The sequence below is a fragment of the Aphelocoma coerulescens genome, assembly GCF_041296385.1.
Source record: "Aphelocoma coerulescens isolate FSJ_1873_10779 chromosome Z unlocalized genomic scaffold, UR_Acoe_1.0 ChrZ, whole genome shotgun sequence".
In the NCBI taxonomy this organism is placed as follows: Eukaryota; Metazoa; Chordata; class Aves; order Passeriformes; family Corvidae; genus Aphelocoma; species Aphelocoma coerulescens.
This window is the reverse complement of record NW_027184085.1, coordinates 71,851,328-71,875,672: the sequence shown is the minus strand read 5'-3', so window position 1 is coordinate 71,875,672 and position 24,345 is coordinate 71,851,328. Positions and strand designations below refer to the sequence as shown.

Genomic DNA, 24,345 nt, shown 5'->3' with positions numbered 1-24,345 from the left:
AAGGTGAGATGATGCTCAGGGAAAACCTCAGTTCAGCATCCAATGTGTGTCCCCAGCCAAAATCCCCTCCCCTCGGCTGATCTCTGACTGAAGCAGGCACCAGCCAGGAGTGGCCGTAGTGAGGGGCATGGCCAGGGGTCGATATTGCACTCCCCCAGTCCCTGCAGCTGTGCTTCTACAGGGTCCAGTGGGCCTGACTAGGTGACCCCAACCTGCCCCCACATTAATACTTCCACTTGTGATTGCACCACCGCGTGCAGCTGCCAGCAACCTGCCTTTCATCTGAGCTGGTTAACCACAGGAAAACAGCTGGTGGAGCAGCAGGGAGAGGGAAGGGGGCTCACAGCAGCCTCACAGCACCTTGCTGTTCTGTATGCAGTGCCTGGCATAGGTCAGGTCCCTAAAGGTGCTTTCTTCCCATCTCACCTGCCCTCATGAGTAAATGAATGCTCTCCCTTCGCATCCTTGAAAGGCATTGCCGGACGATGCAGCCCTGTGGAGAGCTGGCCAAAGGCTGGGCTCCCTTGTCCTGCTGCAGCTCCTGCTGCAGAGACTTGAGCTCCAGGTCAGTGTGCGGGGTGTGCAGCTGGCTGCTCTGTGGCCGGCAGTCCCCAGCGTCCCCACGCGGGACCCAGGCTCGGGGCTCCCAAGGACACCCCGCACGCAGCATCAGAGCAGCAGGGTGGGGCGGGCAGGCAGGGCCACCGGGCGGCTGCGGGGCAGTGCTGGCCAGTCCTGGCCCCAGCGCCGCGTCCCCCGGCCCGCCCTGCCCCACCACCTCCACCAGCACCTGCGGAGGGAAGGACAAGGTCACAGAACCACTGAGATGGGAAAACACCTCTGAGATCATCGAGATCAACCTTTGCCCAGTCATCACCTTGTCAACCAGAACACAGCACAAAGCGCCACATCCGGTCCTCCCTTACGCACCTCCGGGGACACCAACTCCACCACCCCTCTGCACAGGCCATTCCTATGTCTCATTACCCTGTGATGAAATACTTCCTGATATCCAACTTGAACCTCCCCTAACACAGCTGGAGAGTATGGCCTCCCATCAGTGGTTGTCCAGCCAGCACAGCAAGGGCAAAGCTTGACCAGGGAAGAACCCCATGGTGACAGGGACATGCAAATCCAGGCTGGACATCCCTGTCCAGGGCACAGCTAACCAGTGCTGCTCAGCCACATGGGGTCTGGCCACTGTCACCCCTACCTAGCCCTGCTCACACTCATGGGCCCGCAAGGCCACAGGAGCTGCTCCGGGCTTTCGGCTCTCTCAGGGCAATCAGAATTACATCACTTAACCTGGGGCTTTTGGGCCAGGCACAAAAAAGCACATGTATGCCGCAGCCTGAGGGTCCTGCCAAGGACACGGGGTTCACTGGGAAAGGTGTGACCCATGCTGTACCCCAGCGACACCAGCAGGAGAGGGATCAATCAGAAAGCATTCACGAGCGACGCGGCATTCACCGAGCTGAACGCAGACCTGCTGGCCCGGCCCGGCCCTGCCAGGGACAGGGGCAGGGCTTGGTGGCAGCAGAGCCACGTTCCGCACCATCGCAGCGCCGCTGCCCCGGCACGGCCCCGCCCTCGGCGGGTCTCGGCCGCTGACCGCGCTGGCCGCGGCTCCTCCGCCGCTCGCAGGGCCCGGCGTTAAAGCGCAACGCGGCGCTGAACGGCCAGGCCGCGGGCAGCGACGGAGCACCGCAACAAACACGAGCCCGGACGATCTGCTCCCGAACTAAGGGAACTGAACTCCGCAGCCGGACACAGACACCGCCGGCGCTCTCCGTCCTCTGCGAGACGCAGTGCGGGCACGGTGGATCCGCCTCTCCCGGGGAGCCGCTGGGATCGAGCTCTCTGAGGCCACGGGACCGGGGGGCAGCACGGGGCCGGGCGGGGGGTCCCACCGGGGAGCACCTGCGGCCGCAGAAGGAACAACGAGCCCGTCCCAGCCCAGCCCCGTGCGGGAAGGGGAAGGGGAAGGGGAAGGGGAAGGGGAAGGGGAAGGGGAAGGGGAAGGGGAAGGGGAAGGGGAAGGGGAAGGGGAAGGGGAAGGGGAAGGGGAAGGGGAAGGGAGCGGAACTCCCCGCCCGCGCTCCCGCCGCCGCGGATCGCGTCCGCCTCGCCCCCGCCCCGCCCCGCCCCGGGGGCGTGGCCACGCGGACAGCGTGTTTGATTGGCTGACGCGCGCGGAGGCGTGGCTCGTGTCACGTGGTGCGTGGCGCCACCGGGTCCCGGAACCCTCCGCCGGCCCCGCCCCGTGCGGCGGCGCGGTGACGCCAGACGGCGGCGCGGTGACGTCAGAGAGCGGCGCGAGGCCGCGCCGGGCCGGGCGCTTGGGGCGCCGCGATCGCGCTCCGGGTCCGCTCCGGGTCCGCTCCGGGTCCGCTCCCGCTCCGCTCCCGCCCCGCTCCCGCCATGGCAGCACCGCCCGCAGGTGCGTCCCGCCCGCCCGCCGCCGGCTCGGTGGCTGCCGGGGCCGCGGGGGCTGCGGGGAAGCAGGAAGTCGTGGTTCCCTGGGCCCGGCCGGGCCGCAGCCGCTGCCGCCGGACTGACCTTGGGCCCCGGTGCAGGGGCTGAAATCGCACCGGGAGGCGCGGTGTGGCGGTGTGGGCGCGGCGGGGCACAGCACAGTGTCGGGAGGGATCGGGCGAGCCCGAGGAGCGGCCGCGGCCCCGGCCTGTGCGCGGGCAGCGCCGGGCTCTGGCTCCCGCGGCCGAGAGCGGGGAGGGCCCCGCCGGGAGCCGCTCGGAGCGCTCCTCCTGAGCAGGAGCAGGCACAGAGGCAGTGCTCACATCAAAGGCAGCGGGAGCTTCGGAAAACAAACGGCCTTCCCGTTCTTTCCCCCATCCTTTCTCTCTCTTCTCCGCCTTTCTCTCTCCCCCGCCCTTTTCTTCCCTCCCTGTTTTTCTCCTCCCTGTTTTTCCCCGCTCCTTTCTCTCTCGCCCCTCCTTTTCTTTTCCCGCCTCCTTTCTTTCTTCCCTCCTCGTTGCAGTAGCTCCTCAGACAGGCAGGGCTGTTGTCCCCAAGCACCCTTTCAGGTCCCGGGAATCTCGTGTGTGTTGCTGGTGCTGGGGAGGATTTAAGGCTCATGAACCACCTGCAGCCTCACGTGGCTGTCACTGACCTTTCTCAGGCTGAGCTGTGGGATGCGATGTGGGCACCTGCAGAAGCATCTTTTTGTAACTGTTAAATAAATAATCCCATTCTTCTGTCAAACAGGATTTGCCAGATAAAGATCCCTGCTGTCCTCTCCAGACTGTCGGGTCAAGCTGTCTCTGTCCACATGTCCTTCAGGACCCTGGGCCTAGCCAAATTTGACTTCTGAAGCTTCTCAGCAGAACGTGGACGTCGAGCGTGGGGGCTGATGCAGAGGAGGCTGCGTGGCAGTGACCTGGGACTCGTAAAGAATTTTTCCACTGTGTCAGTGAGATCACACCTGCGTGACACCTGTGCAGCCGGTGGGGGTGGTGGTGCTCAGCTCTGGCTGAGTTGAACCACGACAAAGTATTATCTGGTGTTTTCTGCCCCAGGAAGAGGCAGAGTGTAAGGATCAGGTTTTGTAATGCTGCTGCATGTATTTGATTTAATTTGGGGTTTTTTTTAGGTTTTCTGGCAGATTCTCTGTTGTTCACACAGTTTTATTAGTGATCAACCTTTCACTGTTGGAATTTGTAATTACAGGGGAATTCCTCCTGATTCATTTCTGTTTTAGTTTGAAAGAGCACAGAAGGGAAGAACTGCTGCTCTTTACTGTCTCCTAGACCTGAGGAGAGATGGCAAAGCATCCATCAGATCTGCCATTTGTTGTTTTTCCCTTTATATGGGCTTTTCTTTATCAGGATGTTTGAGTGATGGCCTGAGTGGGAAGAGCTGCAGGGTCAGCTGCAGCCCTCTCACGCTGTTTGTTTCTGGCGCAGGGAGGAGGCGCTGAGCCATGCTGCACGGGAAGGCCGGAGCCGCGGGTCCGGGAGGCTCTGCCGCGGCAGCCCCCGAGGAGTCTGCGAGCCGGGACACGGCGGCTGCCTCGGGCAAGCACTACCTGTGCGGCTACTGCGCGGCCTTCACCAACATCGCGGTGACGTTCCCCATCCAGAAGGTGCTGTTCCGGCAGCAGCTGTACGGGCTGCGCACGCAGGACGCCGTGCGCCAGCTGCGCCGCGACGGGCTGCGCACGCTGTACCGCGGCATCCTGCCCCCGCTCATGCAGAAAACCACCACGCTGGCGCTCATGTTCGGCCTCTATGAGGATTTCTCGGCGCTGCTGCTCAGCCACGCGCGCGCGCCCGAGCTCCTCACGCGCAGCGCGGCGGCCGCGCTGGCCGGCACCACCGAGGCCGTGCTCACGCCCTTCGAGCGCGTCCAGACGCTGCTCCAGGACTACAAACACCACGATAAGTTCACAAACACTTACCAGGCTTTCAAGGTGCTGAAAGCATATGGGATGCGGGAGTATTACCGGGGATTGGTACCTATTCTGCTCCGAAACGGGCCCAGTAACGTGCTCTTCTTTGGCCTGCGGGGGCCCATCAAGCAGTGTCTGCCTGAAGCCAACTCGTACAGCGCTCACATGGTCAACGACTTCATCTGCGGGGGGCTGCTGGGCGCTGTGCTGGGCTTCTTGTTCTTCCCTGTGAATGTCGTAAAAACTCGCATGCAAGCTCAGATTGGTGGCGAATTTCAGTCCTTCTCCAAAGTGTTAGTGAAGATCTGGCTGGAACGCGACAGGAAGCTGATGCACCTCTTTAGAGGAGCCCACCTGAACTACCACCGCTCTGTGCTGTCCTGGGGGATCATCAACGCCACCTACGAGTTCCTGCTGAAGCTGCTGTGACCCCCGTCCTGCTCGTGGTGTGTTGGCACTCAGTGTCCTCAGTCCCAGGGAACAGTGCCTGTGCATGTGACAGGTAATTCCTTCCAGCCTTCAGTATTTATGGGGTGAATGGTGATACATTTAAACCTTGGTGCAATTATGATGAACTTTTTAAAGTATTCCTTTGCTGGCAGGTGAGTTTGCCCCTAACAGAGCTACTTGACAAGTACGAGGTCTAAAAGAGAAAACAAAAATACTTGCATTACTGTGTATCACTCCCAAAATTCCTTAACGCTCTGTGATGGGATGTGCTCCACTGCCCATGTTTAGAACGTGAGAATCAAGGAGGGGCTGAAGAAAAACAATTCCATTGCCTGATTTTGGAACTGCATTTTCAGATGTTTTGGGGTCCTCATTGTGTAAAGCTCAAAGGACTGATCCAGAAGGGGATGACTGAAGTGCAGAGCTCCCAGCTGCACCTCAGCTTGCTGCAGCCACTGCAAAGCGTGGCCTGTGGTGACCTTGTCCTCCAGCCATGGCACTGAACGTGTGACCTCAGCCCAGGCTGGATTTCTGTGTGTGTGTGTGTGTACGTGTGTATGTGTGCCTTCCTGTGAAAAGGGAAAAGTGGAAGGAATGGAACAGCAAACTCACTAAAGCTTTAAAGTGTCCTTCCTCGTTAAAAAACACGGAATCTGTTCTGCTTTTTGAGAGGATTTTTTTTTTTCCTGCATTGCTGCTTTTTCTGTTGCCTCCAGCTACAGGATCAGGGAGATGTCCCTGTCTGTAATGCTCATGGGACACTCCAGCTCTTGCAGTTGCCCAAGCACTTCACACACGGCTTTTTGCACTGCAGTGTCTTTTCTCAGTTCCCTCTGTGGAATTATGGATCACGAGATGGTTTTACCCAAAACTCGGGGTTCTGCCTGCTTGGTGTGTAACAGCTCTGCAAGACAGAGTGGCACAGACAAGGTGAGATTCCTGGGTTACCTGCTTCAGTGGAGGTCTGTAGGTATAGCAGAGACGAAAAGCCAAAGATGACCTTGGAAGCAGGGAGGCAGGAAAGGTGGAGTGTTTGGAGACATGTTTCAGGGCTTCTCTAGGCAAATATTGAAAAGGACTGACAGAAATAGGAGAACTGTGTCTTACAGACGTGGGAGTTGAGAGAGAGGAGACTTCAAGCTTTAGATACAGGGACAGAAGAGCAAGCACAACTCTGAGCTAGATGAGGGTCCCAACAAAAAATGTTTGAATCTCCCTGAGGGCTTCCTCTTTTAGTTAAATTATACACTCATGTATAAACCAAAACACTTTGGATGATGGGGAGCAGCAAAGCTTCCAGAAACTGGTTTGAATTTAGTCTTTTCTTAAGTCTTGGAGGGGATATTGCTTTTCTGAATTTGAGTTTTCCATTTGCTGAAACTGTCTTCCGAAATTGATCCTAATCAGTGTGTTGTAATCATAAACACAGTCCTGAGCTTCACAGCCGGCAATGGGTGGGCACAAGCACGAGTTCCTGTATCCCAGTGGTGATTATCTGCTTCTAAATAAAATGTTTACTGGATGTTTGTTACTGGCAGAATCTGATTTTTACCAGTGTACCATTTTTTTTCTTTTTGTAATCACTCCTTGATGGAATAAAAACAAATCTGCATCCTCTTTCTCTGTGGAAGATGTTGTGTGCTCCTGTATTGTCAGGGAAGCTGAAGTGTTGAGGGTGAGAGTTTGGCACAAGCCCAGAGATGGTCAGTGCCCAACTACCCCAGCAAAAATGAAATAGTGGAGCCCTGGGTCTGAGGTTCAGAGTCAGTTTGGACTCTTATATGTCACTTTCAGAAAAACTTTATGGAAAAGCTCTACTGTGACACACACACTTGAGAATGGCAGCATCGAAGCACTAGAAGGTGTTTTTCCTCTTAACTTCGGGGGGCAGGCAAGAGCCAGTGAGCATGGCTCCTTTTAACATAAATAAAATACATTTCAATTCAGTGAATTATTAAATGTTTATTATGCAAGCAAGAGAAACTGTCCACAAATAGTAAGTTACTGTACGGCTGTAAGTACAATACTTCCAAAGCAGTTCTGATACTTCATATACGGTATTAAAAGGCTACAGTTTTTACTATGAAATCTCAGGTATTTCAAAATACTCTACATGCACAATTTGTTTCTGTATTAAAAACCTTATACTTAACTGAGGATATTTAGTGCTTTAGAAAATGCACCTTTGACTAAGATCAGCCAATGAGAAGTTTCTGTTTCCTGCAGGTCAAAAACATGATGGGTCGTTGACTTCTTCCTTTCTCTGCAACTTTTTACAATCTGTAAAGTAGATTTTTTTAAAAGTTTTCATTTGGCAAGTGTAGTTCTTTTTTTCTAGGAGTTTGTATGTCCTAGAGCAACAGACCCATGTTTTGCTATGTCAGAACCTTCTCCACATCAGTGCTACCCAAATCAAAATCACAACACAAAAACAAACCCCACTAAATTAACCACACACCCCCCCGAAAAAACTGATGTTTACATTCTAATTCTGGTAGTAGGCATCGAACTGTCCTTACCCCAAGACTCCAAGAGTGCAAACAAACGTGTGAGTGTCTGTCTATCGCTGTGCTTTTCTTCCTATCCCCGTGGTGTGGCGGTGACATTTCTCCCCGGACTGTCCCTGTCTGACGCGTGGACGGCGGCACCCCCGGGCGCACCGGAACGGCCTCTGCCCTCCCGGGAGCGAGCACCGGGAACGCCCGTGCTCCCAGCACACGGACACGGACTGGGACACACGGAAAACCAGCTCCGACACGGCTTTGGCTCCTGCGGCCGCCGCCGCTGGCTCCGTGGCTGCCGAGCGGCCGCGCCGCACGCCGGGCGCTCTCCCAGAGCACGAAAGCACCAGCGGCGACCGCGTGCTGTGCGGTCCGACAGAGCTCCGGCCCCGGAGACACGCCGTGGAATTACCGAGTGCTGCAACACCGGTTTACAGACACCCCTGGTGCGAGCCACGCCCTCCCCGTCCGCCAGCGCCGTCCTTCATCTCCGTTGGAAATGTTTCCTTGCAGTTGTTTCACAGTTTTACACACTTCTAGAGGCTGAGCATTCAACTTTTGAAACACAACTATAAGATAATTTTTTTTTTTTTTGACTACCTAGAAATAACCCAAAGCTCACCAACACATAAATTAATTATTTCAGTAATGTTACTGAGAGAGAACTGAAAACCCTTGCACCACCACATGACTGTGAGGCATGTCAGCTGTAAGCCACTGAGCAGTGAACTTCACAGGTAAAACGTGGTAAAGCCTTCATGGAAAACTTCCAAGTGTTGTTGGAAAGGAGTAATCAGTCAAATGACCAAAATCTAAGATTACCTACTTACTCTAATTCAAACTTATTACAAATGTCATCAGAACTAAGTAACAATTCTACAGCATACATGTACAGATTCTGTCATTTTATGCATCTGCTGGACACGCTACGAAAGCATCAGGGTGACCAAACCCCTTCACCGGGTAAGCTGTCGGTCCCGGAGCCGGGCAGGGCCTGTCAGCCAACCACAGGTGGTATCAAGGAGTGGTGACACATCTGTCACTTTGGGGTAACGGTCCTTTATACAGAAAGGTGAGTGTCCAAAGCTCAGCACAATACTGGTGTAAAACACAGCGTATCATGAGGTAGAATTAAAAAGGTAACACTCAGTGCATATTCACAGGCACAGGGTTACAGTCACTAGGGATCCACCAGTCCGAGGAAGTTCTGACAGGAAAAACAAAAACAGCCTTGAAAACAGACAGACAGACCCACCCAAGAACCTCTTTGATCCTGTGGGTGCTCCTTCACCTCCTAAACAAACACTGTGCAAGCTCGTGAGAACTGTAAGATTCCCTCAAACATCCCTGCAGTCCCTTCCATGATGTGTAATAAAACATTAAATAAGGTGAGAAAACAGCAGCCTGGCAGTGGGACAGCAAATGCTTGAGGAAAAGCTGCTGTAGTCCAGGGCAGGACCTGTTTTTTTCCCCAAACAGCTTGGCCCATTACAAACTCCTTGCAGCTCTTCCTTTGCATAAAAATCTCATATCCCACACTTGTCCCCAAGTTTCCTGCACACTTCACTTCCAGGGCATTGAACCACAGCTGAGGGAAGTGCCCTGAGCTGCTTTAACAACCCAGCAGACCCACCTGCCCCACATGCAGGCTCAGGCCAGCAGAAAGAATGTTTGCCCTCAGATTACCAAACACACAAAATTGGAGGCTTCATATTACCAAAGAAAGTCTCCAGAAGAGGAAACTTGGGATTTTTTTTCTCATAATGCAGAGGAGCATTAAGTTTCAATGATTTCTGCACCAGGGTATACTACCCACATAAATACAAAGCTACAGGAGGATCCCCAGGCTTCTCTTTCCAGCTCTCTCACGTCCATAAATGTTGTCTTTATCCCCAAATACGTTTTGCAAAAGGCTTTGTAAGAGTCAGCTTTGAACAAGTGTGCTCCATCGAGCCAGAGAGAGTGAACCTGAACACCAGCAGGTGACAGTCCTTTCAGGTCAAGTTCCCTGCTGAACTGAGTGTGTGACTGGTCTGCAAAACTTCAGTGAAATACTAAAAAAAACCCTATATTGGAACATATAAGTGGATGAGAATGTTATAAACTGATACGGATGTACAAGGCTGAAATACCTGTGCATTTACAAGGTTAGCTCTACTAACTCAAGGGCTGAAATCTGGCATTCATACTTTGGGTGTGACCATTGAATCACAGAGTACGCTGAGCTGGAAGGGACCCCCAGGATCATCAAGTCCAAGCCCTGGCCCCGCACAGGTGTCCAAACACTCCTGGAGCTCTGGCAGCCTTGGGGCCGTGCCCATTCCCTGGGGAGCCTGGGCAGTGCCCAGCACCCTCTGGGGGAAGAACCTTTCCCTGCTCTCCAGCCTGAGCCTGCCTTGGTACAGCTCCAGCCATTCCCTGGGATCTCATGGTGACAGGTTTGCTTTTAATCCCCTCCCCGACAGCACACGTGAAGAAAGGCTCATCTGGCAATACTAGGGACTCATCCAAATGAATTTCTCCCACAGCAAGAGTGCAGGCTAGGTGTGTATGGAAAAACAGCCAGGTGGGAAATACCCAAACATCAGCAGAAAGCCACCGTGTTTCAGATGTGGGATGATGTGGAAAGCTCCCTGCAACAGAAACCTGGCAGAGGAGAGGCCAGAGCTGCCCCACTGCACCAACACACAAAGATCCTCTGGGGCAGGGTCTTCCCTAGTGCTGAGAGGTGAGCTCAAGGGAGCCTGCCTGTGCAGGGGGTGGGCCTGGGTGATCTCCAGTGGTCCCTGCCAGCCTAAGCCACACTGTGATTCATTTTCCTAGCCAATGACAACCACATTAACATAGAAATGAAAGCAAAATCCTTTTTTTTTTTTTTTTTTTTTTTTTTTTGGTAAGAGTAACTAACCGTGTTGCTTACGTAGACAAGCACTCATCTACTAATCACCACAGAGTTGCTTCAGCGACAGAAGAGGAAGCAGAGGTGAGGCAGTCCAGCTCCTCTGGGACAGGAGGTACCTGGGCACCCTGCCCCTCTGCGTGGTTCCAAACAGCCCATTCAAGTTGCGCTGAAGGAAACAATCAAGTATCAAGGTACAAACACAGCAGGACAGCAGCCTGATGGCACAGGAGCAGCAGGAGCAGAGGTCTGCTGGTGGGGCCGGAACACGGCACGTGGCCGCGGGCTCAGGGACGCAGGACCAAGATCCGTATGGTGCTGGCCTGAAAAAGCCTTCCACTGTCACGTCTCAGATCACGGTAACTGTGACCTCCTCTGGATTCACAGATTTTGGAGACAGCACACTTCCACTCAGCTGAACTAAAACCCACAAACATCCATCCACAGGTCCCGCTGGTGTGCCTAGAACTTTGGCTGGTAGAGGGAGACACGTCCGCTAAGGCACCCCGAGGCGATCTGACAGTGCGTGGGTGAGAACTTGGTGGTCAGCACCACATCGTTGTGGGAGTAGAGAGAGCGGATCTCGCGCAGGGGGCTGGCCTCCCGCGGCAGGCAGTCCACCAGCTCGCTGCAGTGCGCGTCGAAGCCCAGCAGGCGGATGCCGAAGCCGTGCGGGGACGAGATCATGCGGCCGTCGGGGCTGAAGCAGAGCTCCTTGATGTAGCCCCGGCCCACGTTGGCCTCCTCGATGCAGTGTGTCAGGCGCAGGGAACAGCGTGGAGAGACGGGGCGCACCGGGGCTCCTTCCTGGAATTCATAGACACAAGTCCACTAAAGGGAGAGGCAGAGAAAGGGACACTGAAAGAGAAGTAAAACACTGCAAACACACATTCCCTCCCCCTGCACCTGAACAGGTAATGAGCAGTTCACATGAACAGGTAGTGGCATAGGATAGTGATGCTCCTGGTGACCTGCTCTTCAATGAGCACCCAGAGCAGGCCACTGCCTCAGCACCTCCCTCCCTATGAACTATGCAAGCAAAGCAGCTGCCCAGCATTAAAGCTGCTATTTTAATTAAATGGGTGCTAGATAGAATCTTTCCAATCTAGGTTTCATCTGCAGAGAGCAAAGCCTAATCCTTTGGCCAGGCACCTGCTCTAATTTAGTAAATATTTAAATTAAATCTATAAAGTCAATTTCAACTGACTGCAACTTAGAGCAGATCACTGGCATTTTACGGCTTTGACTTCAAAAGGAATGGAACCTTGACATGAGGGGGTAACAGAGTTTTGAAGGAAGGTTATGAACAGCCCTACAGCCAGTTTGTTATTTGTGAGACACATTAAGATTCCTGTCTGTCATCTCATTATTTACTCTCAAAACAAATGCAAAAAAACAAATCAATGACAAAGTTTATATCGTGTTGATTCCACTTCTGCCCCACGACAAGCATCCCTAGCTCTGTTTCATGCATCCTACTAAATAACCACAAAACAAACAATGCCAATGAATATTAATACAAGAGAGTAAGGCAGACTCTAGGACTAAGAGAAGTTATAACTCAGTCATCAGTACCAACTGACCCAATATAACATTCTGCATTTTACAGAAATTGTGTGTTGTATTGTGGTTTGATTATTACAGAACCAGCATGAGAATTTGTAGCCGGTCTGCTAAGCTTCCACTCAGTCCCCTACACTTCTGTAAAGGGTTACCATTACAAAGAGTGGCTCTTTCTTCAACCAAAAAAAAAACCCCAAACAAATACACAGAGACACAAAAAAAAATCCCACCCCAAACAAAACCAAAGCAACCTAAATTCACATCAGCAACCAAAGTAACTGAACTGTTTATTATTGGTCCAGTATTATTGTCTATCGTTGGTCAAGATAGAAGAGCAGAATCTGCAGCTTGCAGCTGAACTGTAGCTGGTCTTATGACTTCTTACATCAAGTAAAAGGCTTGAAGCAGGTTCTACCAGGAAGATCACTTAAAGAAAACAACAAAAGAGATACATCTGACTGTACGTATTTTAAAGAAGAACACAAGATAATGTGTTACCTCCTGGTCATCTGTGTTGCTGGAGCACCGGAGCAGCGTGGCCCATCCCTTGGGGTGCAGCTGCAGTGATGTGATGCAGTTTCCGCGATCTCTTTCTCCAGGAACCTCTGGTGTTAGCACCTCAAGGCTATTTCTAGGTGATCCCCCTGGAAGAGGAATTAACCGTGAGTCCCAGAGAAATCCATATATTGACCTTCCCCTCTCTCACCCATCCTGCTGCTGAAGTGGGGTCACACCTGCGGCAGCTGCGCATGGCTGCCAGGACAGACCACACACTGTCAGGACACGGAAACTCCTGCAGCCAACACCAGACTGGGCTCAGTCCTCTCTTCAAACAGCTCCTTTTGTGGAAATCTGAATGCCAAGACCTGTATTGAACCAGCCCACGCTGACAACTACATTAACCTTCCACACTTAGGCTCTACATTAGCACTACAGCAAAATCTAAAGCGTGCAGTTTTTATAAGAACTGTTGATTCTCAAACTTGTATGATGTCCTCTCCAAATTCCTTCCAAAACTTGTGCAGCTTGCAGCTTTTCTCCCTCCTTCCCCTCACCCCCAGGTAAATCACTCCCTGGCATCCAGGTAAGCCTCCTCTCATCAGAATACTTCAGCATCTCACAACCACGAGTAGATAAAAATTAACATTACATTTATTTGAAATTGCAAGGGATGCACCAAGTATTCACCCATTTGCCAAGTTTACGCTGATTCTCTGGAAGTGTATCCTCTTTTTTTTCCCTTAAAGATCATTCAGACAAACTTTGTTCAAGGAAAAACACAAGGAAAACGGAGCACCTCTATGTAACAACAACATATTGAAGTAAAATAAAGATCTTGTTACTTTTACCAGATTTCTCAGAAATAAAACCAAATTAGATCCCCAGGCTTTGGTGTGCAATGAGATTTTGTTGGTTAAGTAGAAGTCTCAGCAACACCATTCTTTAAAAACCACAGGACAAAAATGCAATTTTTCACTATCGTTCTCTGGCCTCTTTTGAATACAGTAAACCAAAGTCCAGGATTTATTTTCATTTATCTTTCTTGTAGTGATCTTTCCTACCTTCTCGCTGGGAGGGCCGTGACAGGGTTTTCTCTGAGAGCGGCCCCGAGTTGTTCTGGTGACAGGGTGAACCCACAGCTCGAGGGCCAGAGGAGCCTGATGACGTTATGTCTGCAAACAGCACCAGACAGATGAGCCCACAGGTACCCCAGCACACACGGGCTGCTGGCCAAGAGCAGCCCACAAAACACCCCTAGCACAGAACTGCCACAGACCGCCTCACCAGCATTCACCTGAGCTCGATGTGGTCCTCCTGGCTCTTAAAATCGGGTAGCTGCCAACCTCTAAAGACTTGTTTAGGTCAAGGTCGTGCAAAATCAGAAGGTAACCAGAGGAGGTGGAGATCAGCATTTTGGAACAGTCTGGTGTCAGCCTCATTCGCATCAGAAAACGGGTGTGAAAAAACTTCTTGTGGGGACATCCATCCTCTGTGCACCTGGATAGCAAGAAAAGCACAGGAGGGGCCTGTGGTCAGCTCCAGCTCAAGCTCCTGATCATGTCCACAAGAGTCCAGGATGTGCCCAGCATTACTCATTTTGCTCACCCCACAACCTTTTTTTCGAGCACCTTATTTATGCCTTTATCCTACTTTTTAATGAAATGGGAGAAGTCACACATTCGTGCAACTGCAACGATGAGGACAGAACCTTCTTGGGAAGAAAGAACCACATTTTGGCACGTCAGCAAGAGAAGCTCCTTTCTAGCCATTTACTGTTACCCCAGAGGTGATGCATGCTCTTGGTAAGGGCTATGAACTACTCCCAGTGTTTCAGAACACACGGCAGCCCCACTCAAGGAGGCAGGCCTTGCACCTTGTACCTGTCCTGGTGTGCTGCAGAAAGGCCAAGGGGTGAGCACAGCCACGTACCTGTTGGTGTCCCAGATGATGACGTTTCCATCAAAGCCCGACGTCACCAGTAACCTCGTGTTGGTGTCGTACTCAATGTTCTTGACCCAGCTGGTGTGGCCATGCAGAGTACATACTTTGGTGTTCAGCTTCCTCAGGTCCCAGAGCGCTATCGTCGTGTCGTCAGAGCACGTTGCGAACAGCCGGTTATCCAGGAACCTGGGAGCAGGAGGGAGACACGGCAGCTGCTCAAGGCCGTCTCTAAGGCAAATGTTCTTAGGCAGGAATGTAAGCTAGTGCAGAGATAAGCAGAGTAGCCACAAACAAAACCCCTCCAACTTACAGCCAGAGAAAGTTCCACTGAACTGCTGGGATATGAACCAGCAGTGCCTCTGTAGCAGCAAATGAGCAAACACTCAGAGGCACAGCAGAGGTTTGATTTGGTTTGGGGGTTTTTAGGGGGGTTGTGCGTTAATGAATTGTGTTCAAATCACACAAGAGCCAAACCACCACTGCAACACGTGCTCAGACAGAACCCCCACAGTAACTCAGTCTGTTCCCCCTCCGGACAACACTCAGCTCAGTGGGGTTGAAAGCAGCACAGGTAGGAAATAAACTGAATAAATGGAGTCCAGGGTTTACTGAAGCAAATTCAAGGCTTTTCAAAACCACCGAGTGAAGACGAGACCTTGTTTGAGAATATACCAATATAAGTTATTTGGTTCACTGAGAAAATCAACGGATGAAATCGCTGAGTTTGCACTATGCAGATCAAAGGCAAGCACCACTGGAATTCAGGCAAGCCTTTACTTTCAGAAGGACAAAGCATGCTGGTTTATGTTTGGAAGTCATTCGATGAAGGCACTCAATTAAGAAAAGCCCTAACTGAGGTAAAAGGAACAAGACACCCATCCAAAAAAACACCCACTAAAAATCCTTCAGGCCTAGAGCTACACCACGCAAAAGCAGCAACAACTTTGAAAAATGAACACCCAACTACCATCAGAAAAATCCCAAACTTTGGTAAATAGTAGGCATCTTTGGTGCTTACTACAAGGGACTTCTGTAGTGCTGCAGAATCCTGCTCATTAACCTGAGCAAGGCTCCAGGTAACGCTGTAGTAACTGTGTGCAGAACAGAGTTCAGTTCCTTTGTGTCAGACAGACACACATTTTAATCCAGCTTTCCTGACGGACATCCAGCTGACGTCAAACTTCAGTCTTTTGTAACAAGGACAACCAGCTTGTGAAAACCATCACCTTATCTGACAGACATGGCACCGCACATCATATTGGGCTCTTTTGAGTGAAAACACTCAGAATATTCTGAAGTTTTCCTGGGTTGTTTTGTTTCGGTTTAGTTCTTGGTTGAGGTTTTTTGTTGGTGTGTAGTTGGTTGGTGTTTAGGGGTTCTGGAGTGGTTTTTTTTGCTTTGAGAATCTGAATGAAGAGCAGCTGCAATATTGTCAGAAGATACCTTAAACTCACACCTCAAAATCTATTCCCAGAACAGCTAAAACCCCCTGAATTAAAAAGCAAAAATATTACATGATAAAAATAGTAATGGATTTAGACTCCTGCTCTTGCTATTTGCAGCTCTATCCCAAAAAAGTGGCAGAGGATTTAAACTATAAAACCTAAGTACAGGCTGAGTTGTGCTAAAACGTCCCTCCTGACCTACCTGATGTTATTTACACAGTCTTCATGAGCTTCGGAGAGAGTCTTGATGTGCTTTGAAGATATTGGGTCAAAGAGCAGGACTTCAGTCTGTTCACAGGCAACGGTCAGCACCGACCTGCAGGGAGCGGAAGAGAAAACTCTGTGTCTGTGCTGGGTTTTGCCCTCCAGCAGGTGCCTGTCATGCCACAGACTCCCTGTGTCATCGGGTCCATCTGCCCACACCTTCCAGGGGTTCTGAGACAGAAGAGGTAACACTGATTCAAAGGTTTATATGGAGTATCTATTTGCCCTTCTGCAAACCAGTCGGATTTTTTTCAGTAAAACTTTGCGAAATACCAATTTGGCAGTACCGGGGGGACCCCCAGCACCAGCCGGAGCTGGGCACTCGTTAGCAGGATTGTCACCCCCGGCCCCTCTCCTCCTGCAGAGAGTCCCTGCTCCACCCAGGTGAGGTGGGAGGAGCACAGGATGACACCGCACGCCAGGAACTTGCCCCAATTATTTAAACCACAGCCCAGGGGTGCTGCTGATGTAAGCAGCGCTGACACCTGGCCAACAGAACGGACCTTGCGCCTCGGGATGCACGGGCACAGCTGGATGGGGATGTGGGGCACACCTGAAGCGCCGGGCACACCTGCGCGGAGCCCCCGCACAGCGTGATGGGGAGCGCGGGGCACACCTGGGAGGGGATCCCGAGCACACCTACCCGTCGGGCGAGTACTCGAGGTTGAAGACGGCGCCGTGGGTGCGGGTGCTGAGGGACACGGAGTCCGCGGGCTGGATGGCGCCGTACAGCCCGGTCATGGCGCCGAACGTGTCCCGCGCCGGGTCCACGGCGGCCCCGCGGCCCAGGCAGCGCCCGCGCAGCCACGCGAAGAGCCCGCCCGGGGCGCCGGGCCCCGGGTCCGCGGGGTCGCTGTGGCGGGGGGGCTCCGGGTCCGGCCCCGGCCCCGGCCCCGGCTCCGGCCCCGGGCCCTTGCTCATGGCGGCGGCAGCGCCGGCCCGCGTCCGCCCCCTGCCGGCCGCCCCGCGCCACTGCGCCTGCGCGGACCCGCCCCGAGACCCCGCCCACAGCGGTCACGTGTTCGCCGCTGCACGTGACCCCGCGGGCCCCTCAAAGCTCGGAGCCCTCAGAGCCCGGGCCCCCCCAGAGCCCGGGGCCCCCTCAGAGCACGGGCCCCCCCCAGAGCACGGGGCCCCCCCAGAGCTCGGGCCCCCCCAGAGCTCGGGGCCCCCCCAGAGCTCGGGCCCCCCCAGAGCACGGGGCCCCCCCAGAGCTCGGGCCCCCCCAGAGCTCGGGCCCCCTCAGAGCACGGGGCCCCCTCAGAGCTCGGGGCCCCCTCAGAGCTCGGGCCCCCTCAGCGCTCGGGGCCCCCTCAGAGCTCGGAGCCCCCCCAGAGCTCGGGCCCCCTCAGAGCACGGGGCCCCCTCAGAGCTCGGGCCCCCTCAGAGCACGGGCCCCCCTCAGAGGTCGGGGCCCCCTCAGAGCTCGGGCCCCCCCAGAGCGCGGGCCCCCCTCAGAGCTCGGGGCCCCCTCAGAGCCCGGGGCCCCCCCAGAGCTCGGGCCCCTCAGAGCTCGGGGCTCTGGCGCCGGGCGCTCAGGGGCGGCTGCAGCCGGGCCGTTGTCATCCAGCGGCTGCACTGGGGCCGTCCGGTGCTCGCCTCCTCTTCTCTTCTGACGAACAGGAGAGACCGTCTGAAGAGGAATTTGCTGTCTGGGCGAGGGCCACGGGAGTGAGGCGGGCGGGGCCGGGCGGGGCCGTGCCGGCCCTGGGGACCGCCAGCACCGACCCAAAACGGACCGCAGGCGCAAACGGAGGGATGAACTGTGCCTCGGGCCGCTCGGCGTGAGAGCAACCCCCAGCAAACAGGGGGTTGAGTACTAATTAACAGAAAAGAGATGTAATTTGTAACCAATTACTGCTGATGTCTTTGTACTATGTATAAACACTGTGAAGTTTTGATGGTCGGCGAGCAGCTTTTGTGTGCGCCCAGCTCCTGCCTTGTGCAAACTAGGATGAAAAACCGGGGTGAACCAGCAGTGCCTCAGCTCGGTGTGTGACCTGGGGCTGCGGCCCTGGGAACGAGCCCACGTGTGGGACAGCACCTCCCTCCCCCGGCCTGCGCCCCCCGCCCCGAGACTGGGACTGCTCCTCCCTGAGCCTGGTCCCCCCCCGCCCGGTCCTGGCCCAGCACTCTTTGCCCTAAGGCAAATTTGCCCTAAGGCAATTAGCAGCAGGTTTTTTCCAAAACTACCCAGGGTGATGACTTACGGTCAGGGTCCCTCCTCCCCACAAAAGCCACTGCTCTAGTGGACTCTGAATATTTTTCCTTGCGTTTTTACAAACATGCTGATGATGCCTTTTCCTGGTCTTAAAATCAATAGTCAAACACGGTTAGAAGGGGAAAAGGGATTTTACCTTGGTATTTATTTTAAGGATCCTTAGGTGTACACGTCCAGGTCATATGCATTGAGATGCACCCTGCCGAGTCTATCTCTCTCTCTCTGTTCCCCCTTCCCCAACATTGGGTATAACATTATAGGTTTTACTAATTAGCATATCTATCAAAGAATCCCCAACGAGAGGCTCAAGTGAGCCCCCCTCCCCAAGGAACCTTCCCCTGGATGGTTCTATCTTGGTTTACAGAATGTGTTCTGGAGAGGACCTTGGGGTCTGGGGCACACTGATCCCTGGCTATGAAGCTTCTAAAATGTTTAGTCTCTTAGCTTAACAAACAAGCCCAAGAATGTAGGCAAAAAGCACTAGGAATACAGAGGTTGTAAAAAAGGTATAACGGGTATAAAAGAAAAGGCAAAAATCTTCATGGCATCACTGACATAATATTTTTATAAATATATTAAATGTCAATATGTTTTTTCAAACACTGTGTTCTGAGAGCACAAAAGACGCTACTAAAACCTTGCTGGCAATGAGGAGTCTGGAGAGGCCTCCTTCATTTGGTCTGGTGCTAGAAGGTGCAGGACAGGTGTCAATGAGGATGGGATCCATAACAGTCCCAGGCTTCGAGTGCAGCGGCCGGACCACCCCCTCCTTTGGGGTCTGTTTCATGCTGGGAGTGCCACTGTGACCTCTCTCATATCCTCAAATGTTCGTTCTGTCCCCTACAGAGGAACTCAGTTTTCCTCCAAAACATTCCTTGTCCCTTGCACATTATCTCAAGTCTTACCCCCAAAGTTTTCTCTACCCATCTACTACTGACTATACTTCCCTTTTGCCTCAAAATTCCCAGCTCAGTCTTGGATCTCCCTCACTCCTGGGGACCTGCTAGGACATTTGGAGTCCTGCCCCTGGTCACCAGAGAGACCTGCCCCAATCACAGAGGGTCAAGAGATGGCACAGTGAGGCCACGCCGGGGTCTGGGACCAGGAGGAGGCAGAGTGTGTTCAGTGGGCTGGGGAGACATGCTTGGAACACCTTGGGCAGAACCCCAGTCTGTTCATGGAGAAACAGGTCAAGAGCTGTAGCAACACCCAGCGCAGAGGGTGGTATTAGCACACCAGGCCTCAAGAAGAGTTTCTTGGCAGAGCAGTGCTGGAGAATGTAAAATGTACTCCTGATAGTGCCTCAGGGAAACACAGATGCTCTCCCAGGAAACAAAATACAAGTCAGTGTTGCTGCAGCTAACGCCGTGTGTGAGACACAGCCCCCTGGCCTCATGGAACCAGTCCCTCTCCCCATCCCTGCGCACACACCAAAGGATTTCAGTAAAGCCCTATCCTGTGGGCTGGAAGGGGTTTCCAAGAAGTGTTGCTTGCCTCACTGCCCAGTCAGGTTTGTGCTGGACCTGACTGGACATCCTGCTTTGCGCTGGGGTTGAGTTAATTTCTTCCCAAGAGCAGGCATAGTGCCCTGCTCTGCATTCAGGGTGAGGAGAATGCTGATCATATGCAGATGTTATGGCTTTGCTGGGCAGTGCTGGCCCTGCCAGGGGCTTTCCAGCTGCTTCTGCCCTGACAGCAGGCTGGCAGGGGGGCTACAGCCAAGACAGTTGATCCCAGCTGGGTCAGCTGTTATTTGTATCCCCTCCCTTTATGTTCCCCCATTTTATATACGGAGCATGCCATATGGTGTGGGATGCAGATTTCCAGGTGGTCAGAGCTTTCTGGGGCGGGCTCCTGCTCATGACCTGGACAGGTATCAGTCAGCTGGATTCCTGCAATTCCAGCCAGAAGGATGTGCTGGTCATGCAATTCTTCCACCTCTTCCACCTCAAATCATAAGTAATTTTTGGGGATTCATTGGGTATCCAAATTCCATCTCCGAATTCCATCTGCTTATGCTTATCTCCATAGAGACAGTATAATGGGACAGAAAAGGAACAATAATGATAAAATAATTAGAATATACAAAACAGGTGGTGCACGATGGAGGAACATCCCTGGGAAGTTGCCCCAGACTGACCAGGCCTGTGGCATCCGTGGTGCAAACTGTTGGTTCAACACGGCGACAAACAGGGAAACCACCTCAGGACGAAACTTAGGGGGGAGCGCGTGAAACACTTTGTACCGCTGATAGCCGAGACCCCCGTCACGGACCGGCACCGGAGCCGACCTGCTCGGCGGGACAGCGGGCACCGGGGGGACGCGGCTCCGCGGGGGAACTCTCGGCTCGGCCGGGCGGTGCCGCACCGCGGGGAAACGGCCGGACCCGCCCCGGACCCGCCCCGGACCCGCCCCGCACCCGCCCCGGACCCGCCCCGCACCCGCCCCTTCCGCCGCAGCGGCGCGATGGAGGAGGCAGGGTCGGCGGCGGGGATGGAGGCGGCGGCGAGCGAGGCGGAGGCGGCGGTGGTGGCCGAGGCGCTGCGGCTGCTGCGGATCGAGCCTTCGGCCGCGGGCGGTCCCAGCGCGGGGCGGGCGGGCGGCGCGGAGGAGCCGTGCTCGGTGCGTGCGGCGGGGCCGCGCTCGGTGCTCGGTGCGGGCGGCGGGGCCGCGCTCGGTGCGGGCGGCGGGGCCGCGCTCGGTGCTCGGTGCGTGCGGCGGGGCCGCGCTCGGTGCTCGGTGCGGGCGGCGGGGCCGCGCTCGGTGCTCGGTGCGGCAGAGCCGCGCTCGGTGCTCGGTGCGGGCGGCGGGGCCGCGCTCGGTGCTTGGTGCGGGCGGCGGGGCCGCTGTCGGCGCCAGGCCCCGCTGAGCGCCGTGCCCGCTTCCCTCCCGCAGAGGAACGCGCTGCGGAAGCGCCGGCGCTGGCAGCGGGTTCTCGCCGCCCGGCGCGGGAAGCGGCGGCAGGAGCGGCAGCGCCGCCGGGCACGGCGGGCACCGGCGGACGGAATCGGCCCGGGACCGGCGCTCGGCAGCGGCCCCGCCGGGCCCGGGCCGCCCTCCCTCCGCCGCGGAAGGGTCCCGGCCGCCCTGGCCACGGAGCGGCTGCTGGAGGCGCGGGCGGCGGGGCCGCGGCTCTGCGTGGACCTCGGCGTGGGCGGCAGCATGACCGAGAAGGTGCGGGGGTCCCGGGGGCTGCTCGGGGGTCCTGGGCATGCTGCCCTCCGCGTGTGCCCGTCCCTGCCGCGGGCGGGGCACCGGGGGCTCGGCCGGACCCGCCCTGGGCTCCCAGCCGGCGTGTGACCGAGCTCGGCGGGACCGCCAGCCCCGGGCTCGGGGTCACCGTCCCGCTCTGTCCCCAAGGAGAGTGGCCGCCTCGCTTCCCAGATCCGCAGGCTCTACGGGGCGAACCGCCGCGCCGCTCGGCCCTTCTGGCTGTGCCTCACGGGGTTCGCGGCGGGGACGCCGGTTTACGAGCAGTGCTTCCGCATGAACGACGGCTTCGCCGGATACCTGGTGAGGGTCTGGCCACGGGATCGGGGACAGCTCAGCCCTGTGCTCTGCGTCTTATTAAAAATTAGACAGTTGTTGCTGCTCTCCCTTCCTCAGAGCACACTGAGAACTTCTGATGAGAATTTAATGGAGTTTTTAGAAGCGTGTCTGCCACTGCCTAGAACAGAAAACGTTTTCCAATTGAGAAAGAAAAACCCTGGGTCACTGGAGATCTGTAGGATCTACAAGATCTTTAGGAGTTTGTATGTCCAAAGCAGTAGTGTCAGTCCCAGGATATCTCTGTGTCTGGGAGGGGGCTTTGTTCTGTCAGATGCACCTTGGGCTAACTGGCTGCTTCACTCTGTCTGGTGTTTTCAGATGGATACAACTCCACAGAGTTACCTGGACCTGTTTCCTTTGGATGCCATTGTTTATCTCACTCCTGACTCTGAGAACGGTAAATATTTCACATGCTTTAGGCAAAGGAGAAACAGGGCCAAAGGTTGGCTTTTAGAAATTTCTTTTTGAGGCTGTTCCATGCTTCAGACAAGTCGTTCCTACAGAGGCTGTCTCACATTGGCCAAGGTGTGCTGTGTGCTCACATCTGGTGCTAAATCTGTGCTGGTGGGACCCATCTGCTCCCAGGCCTCAGCCCCTGGGGCGAGGGCGCTCTGCCCACAGCTGTCCTTGGGCGTGGGGTCTGCTGGGAGAGCAGTGTCCTGTGGGATTTACTGCTGCGTGGTGGTGAGCCAGTGCCTGTCCTATTTCTAGTGCTTGAAGACATCGATCCAGACAAAGTGTATGTGCTGGGAGGGCTGGTGGATGAGAGCATTCACAAGGTGAGTGGTGCCTGCCCCATTCCTTCACAAGACCAGACACATCCCAGTGCTGTGGCTGCCTCCCCATCCCTTTTTTTTCCTCAAATTCTGCCTGGGCCCAGCAGCAAGCTGGGAGAGGCTGCAGCAGTGCGGGTGCCACGAGCCCCAGGGCAGGTTTTGGCTCTGTGGCTGCTCATGCCACACGTGGGATGCTGTGTGTCAGCGTGTCTGTGTGTCCCCTGCAGCAGCTGACCCTGCGGAGGGCACGGGAGCAGTCCCTGCAGACAGCCCGCCTCCCCATCCGCGAGTACATGGTGAGAGCCCCCAATGCCAGGAACTACCACTCCGAGACGCTGGCCATCAACCAGGGTGAGGGGCTGCAGCGGGGCTGGAGGGTCCCGGGGGACACCCTGGGGTCTGGTGTGATCCAAAGGCTGGGCGCGATCCCGTGTTCCCTGGGAAGCTGTGCACAAGGCAGGGGACAGTGGGCTGGAGGACTCCTGGAGGGACAGGCCGCAGAGGGATGGGAGTTTTGTGGTCTTTGCCATGCTCAGCCAAGTCTGACAATGGCAGGGAGGGGTGTTGGTGTCCTGTACCCCAATGGGCTGGCACACCTGCTCACAGCAGAGGATGAGCTCATGCTCCTTCACCTCTGCAAGGCAAATATCTCTGTGCTGGTGACGGCGGAGGAGCTCATGACCCAGGCCAGCTCCTCAAAGCTTTTACCCCTGACGTGAGGACTGTGTTGCCCCTCCATTGACACAAGGCAGTGGAAGTGGCTGGAGGCTCTGTGTGCCCACAGGGTGGGGTGTCAGTGCCTGGGAGTGATGGTGGGAGCACAGCAGGTGTGGCTCTCTACAGGGGGGACACTGACAGGTGGTAGACGTCAGCCAAAACAGTGACGGGTGGCACCTTGCTCTAGTTGATACAGTCACTTTTGCTTTGCCCAGAGCTCCCTAAAGTCCTCTCCAAAATAGCTGTCTGCCCCTAGGTAAACTGCCTCAAGCACCAGCTCATCAGATGGTTCATGGGGACCCTCTCTGGGTCAGCCGTTATCACCTCCCTCGTGTTCAGTGGGTGTGTGTAGAGCTGCTGCCACCATCCTCACGGCACATGTGTGACTCAATATCTCTCTCCTCCTGACAGTCTTTGATGTCCTGTCCACCTACTACGACACACGGAGCTGGCCGGCAGCCCTGAGGGCTGGAGTTTCCTCTGGAAAAGGCTACGTGCTACCGGATACAGCAGAACAGGTGGAGACAGCCCAGTGCACCACTACTGCCCAAGAAAACGCTTTATTTTGTGGTGAGGAGCTGCACAGGCAGGAAGTACCAACATGACTGTGCACAGCAGACAGCTTGGTTTCCAGCAGTGTGAGGACCTTCTTGGAGTGACATTTTCTACCTCAGGAGTGTGGTGCTGGACATCCCCATCCCCTTGAGCAGGAAACAAAAGCTGGTGGAGCCTGCGATCAAGTGAAAACTGACAGGAATTCAGTTTTGCTTCTTTGCAGCTGTTTGTTTGTGACTCCTGCACCTACACTTGCTCTGGGATGGGGAGGAGAGCTTTAAGGTGTTTTCTTCATTTTATTGAAACAGAGAAAGGTGAAGTTAGGATTGCAAAGCTTATGGGCAAGGAAAACCCCCCACCATGGGACAGGACAGTGCTGCTCCTGCAGGAGAATGCGGGACAGGGAGCAGCTCCCAAGGGCACTATGTCCCAGCAACTTAAACCCAGTGAAGACTAGGTGAGTTGTTGAAGCCTTTGGCTAGTAGTATACATCTAATATAAAATAAAACGTTTAGATCCCCATTGTGTCTCTACAGTTACTGATGAGCAATACCT

The 24,345-nt window shown here is 54.7% G+C and overlaps 3 protein-coding genes across 6 annotated transcripts; 2 read left to right on the top strand and 1 right to left on the bottom strand.

Annotated features, from left to right (window-relative positions):
- The first annotated feature begins 2,299 nt into the window (after window positions 1-2,299).
- On the top strand, window positions 2,300-6,475 carry SLC25A51 (solute carrier family 25 member 51). 2 transcript variants are annotated; one of them, XM_069001864.1, is made up of 3 exons: window positions 2,300-2,440; window positions 3,226-3,426; window positions 3,924-6,475. In XM_069001864.1, exon 3 carries the CDS (start codon window positions 3,941-3,943, stop codon window positions 4,835-4,837), a length of 897 nt encoding a protein of 298 aa, XP_068857965.1. In that variant the 5' UTR covers window positions 2,300-2,440; window positions 3,226-3,426; window positions 3,924-3,940; the 3' UTR covers window positions 4,838-6,475. The 2 variants fall into 2 exon arrangements, with proteins under 2 accessions (XP_068857965.1, XP_068857966.1); XM_069001865.1 differs by having other exon boundaries at window positions 3,226-3,549.
- A 325-nt stretch (window positions 6,476-6,800) lies between these two features.
- DCAF10 (DDB1 and CUL4 associated factor 10) lies at window positions 6,801-16,908 on the bottom strand. Of its 2 annotated transcripts, none has more exons than XM_069001499.1 (7): window positions 16,616-16,908; window positions 15,911-16,024; window positions 14,252-14,449; window positions 13,617-13,819; window positions 13,384-13,494; window positions 12,320-12,465; window positions 6,801-11,089 (listed from the first exon to the last, which is right to left on the bottom strand). In XM_069001499.1, exons 1-7 carry the CDS (start codon window positions 16,891-16,893, stop codon window positions 10,721-10,723), a joined length of 1,419 nt encoding a protein of 472 aa, XP_068857600.1. In that variant the 5' UTR covers window positions 16,894-16,908; the 3' UTR covers window positions 6,801-10,720. The 2 variants fall into 2 exon arrangements, with proteins under 2 accessions (XP_068857600.1, XP_068857601.1); XM_069001500.1 differs by having other exon boundaries at window positions 6,801-11,065.
- A 3,742-nt stretch (window positions 16,909-20,650) lies between these two features.
- On the top strand, window positions 20,651-24,312 carry TRMT10B (tRNA methyltransferase 10B). Of its 2 annotated transcripts, none has more exons than XM_069001844.1 (7): window positions 20,651-20,815; window positions 21,089-21,367; window positions 21,554-21,706; window positions 22,061-22,139; window positions 22,454-22,521; window positions 22,749-22,869; window positions 23,647-24,312. In XM_069001844.1, exons 1-7 carry the CDS (start codon window positions 20,660-20,662, stop codon window positions 23,838-23,840), a joined length of 1,050 nt encoding a protein of 349 aa, XP_068857945.1. In that variant the 5' UTR covers window positions 20,651-20,659; the 3' UTR covers window positions 23,841-24,312. The 2 variants fall into 2 exon arrangements, with proteins under 2 accessions (XP_068857945.1, XP_068857943.1); XM_069001842.1 differs by having other exon boundaries at window positions 22,746-22,869.
- The last annotated feature ends 33 nt before the right edge of the window (window positions 24,313-24,345 follow it).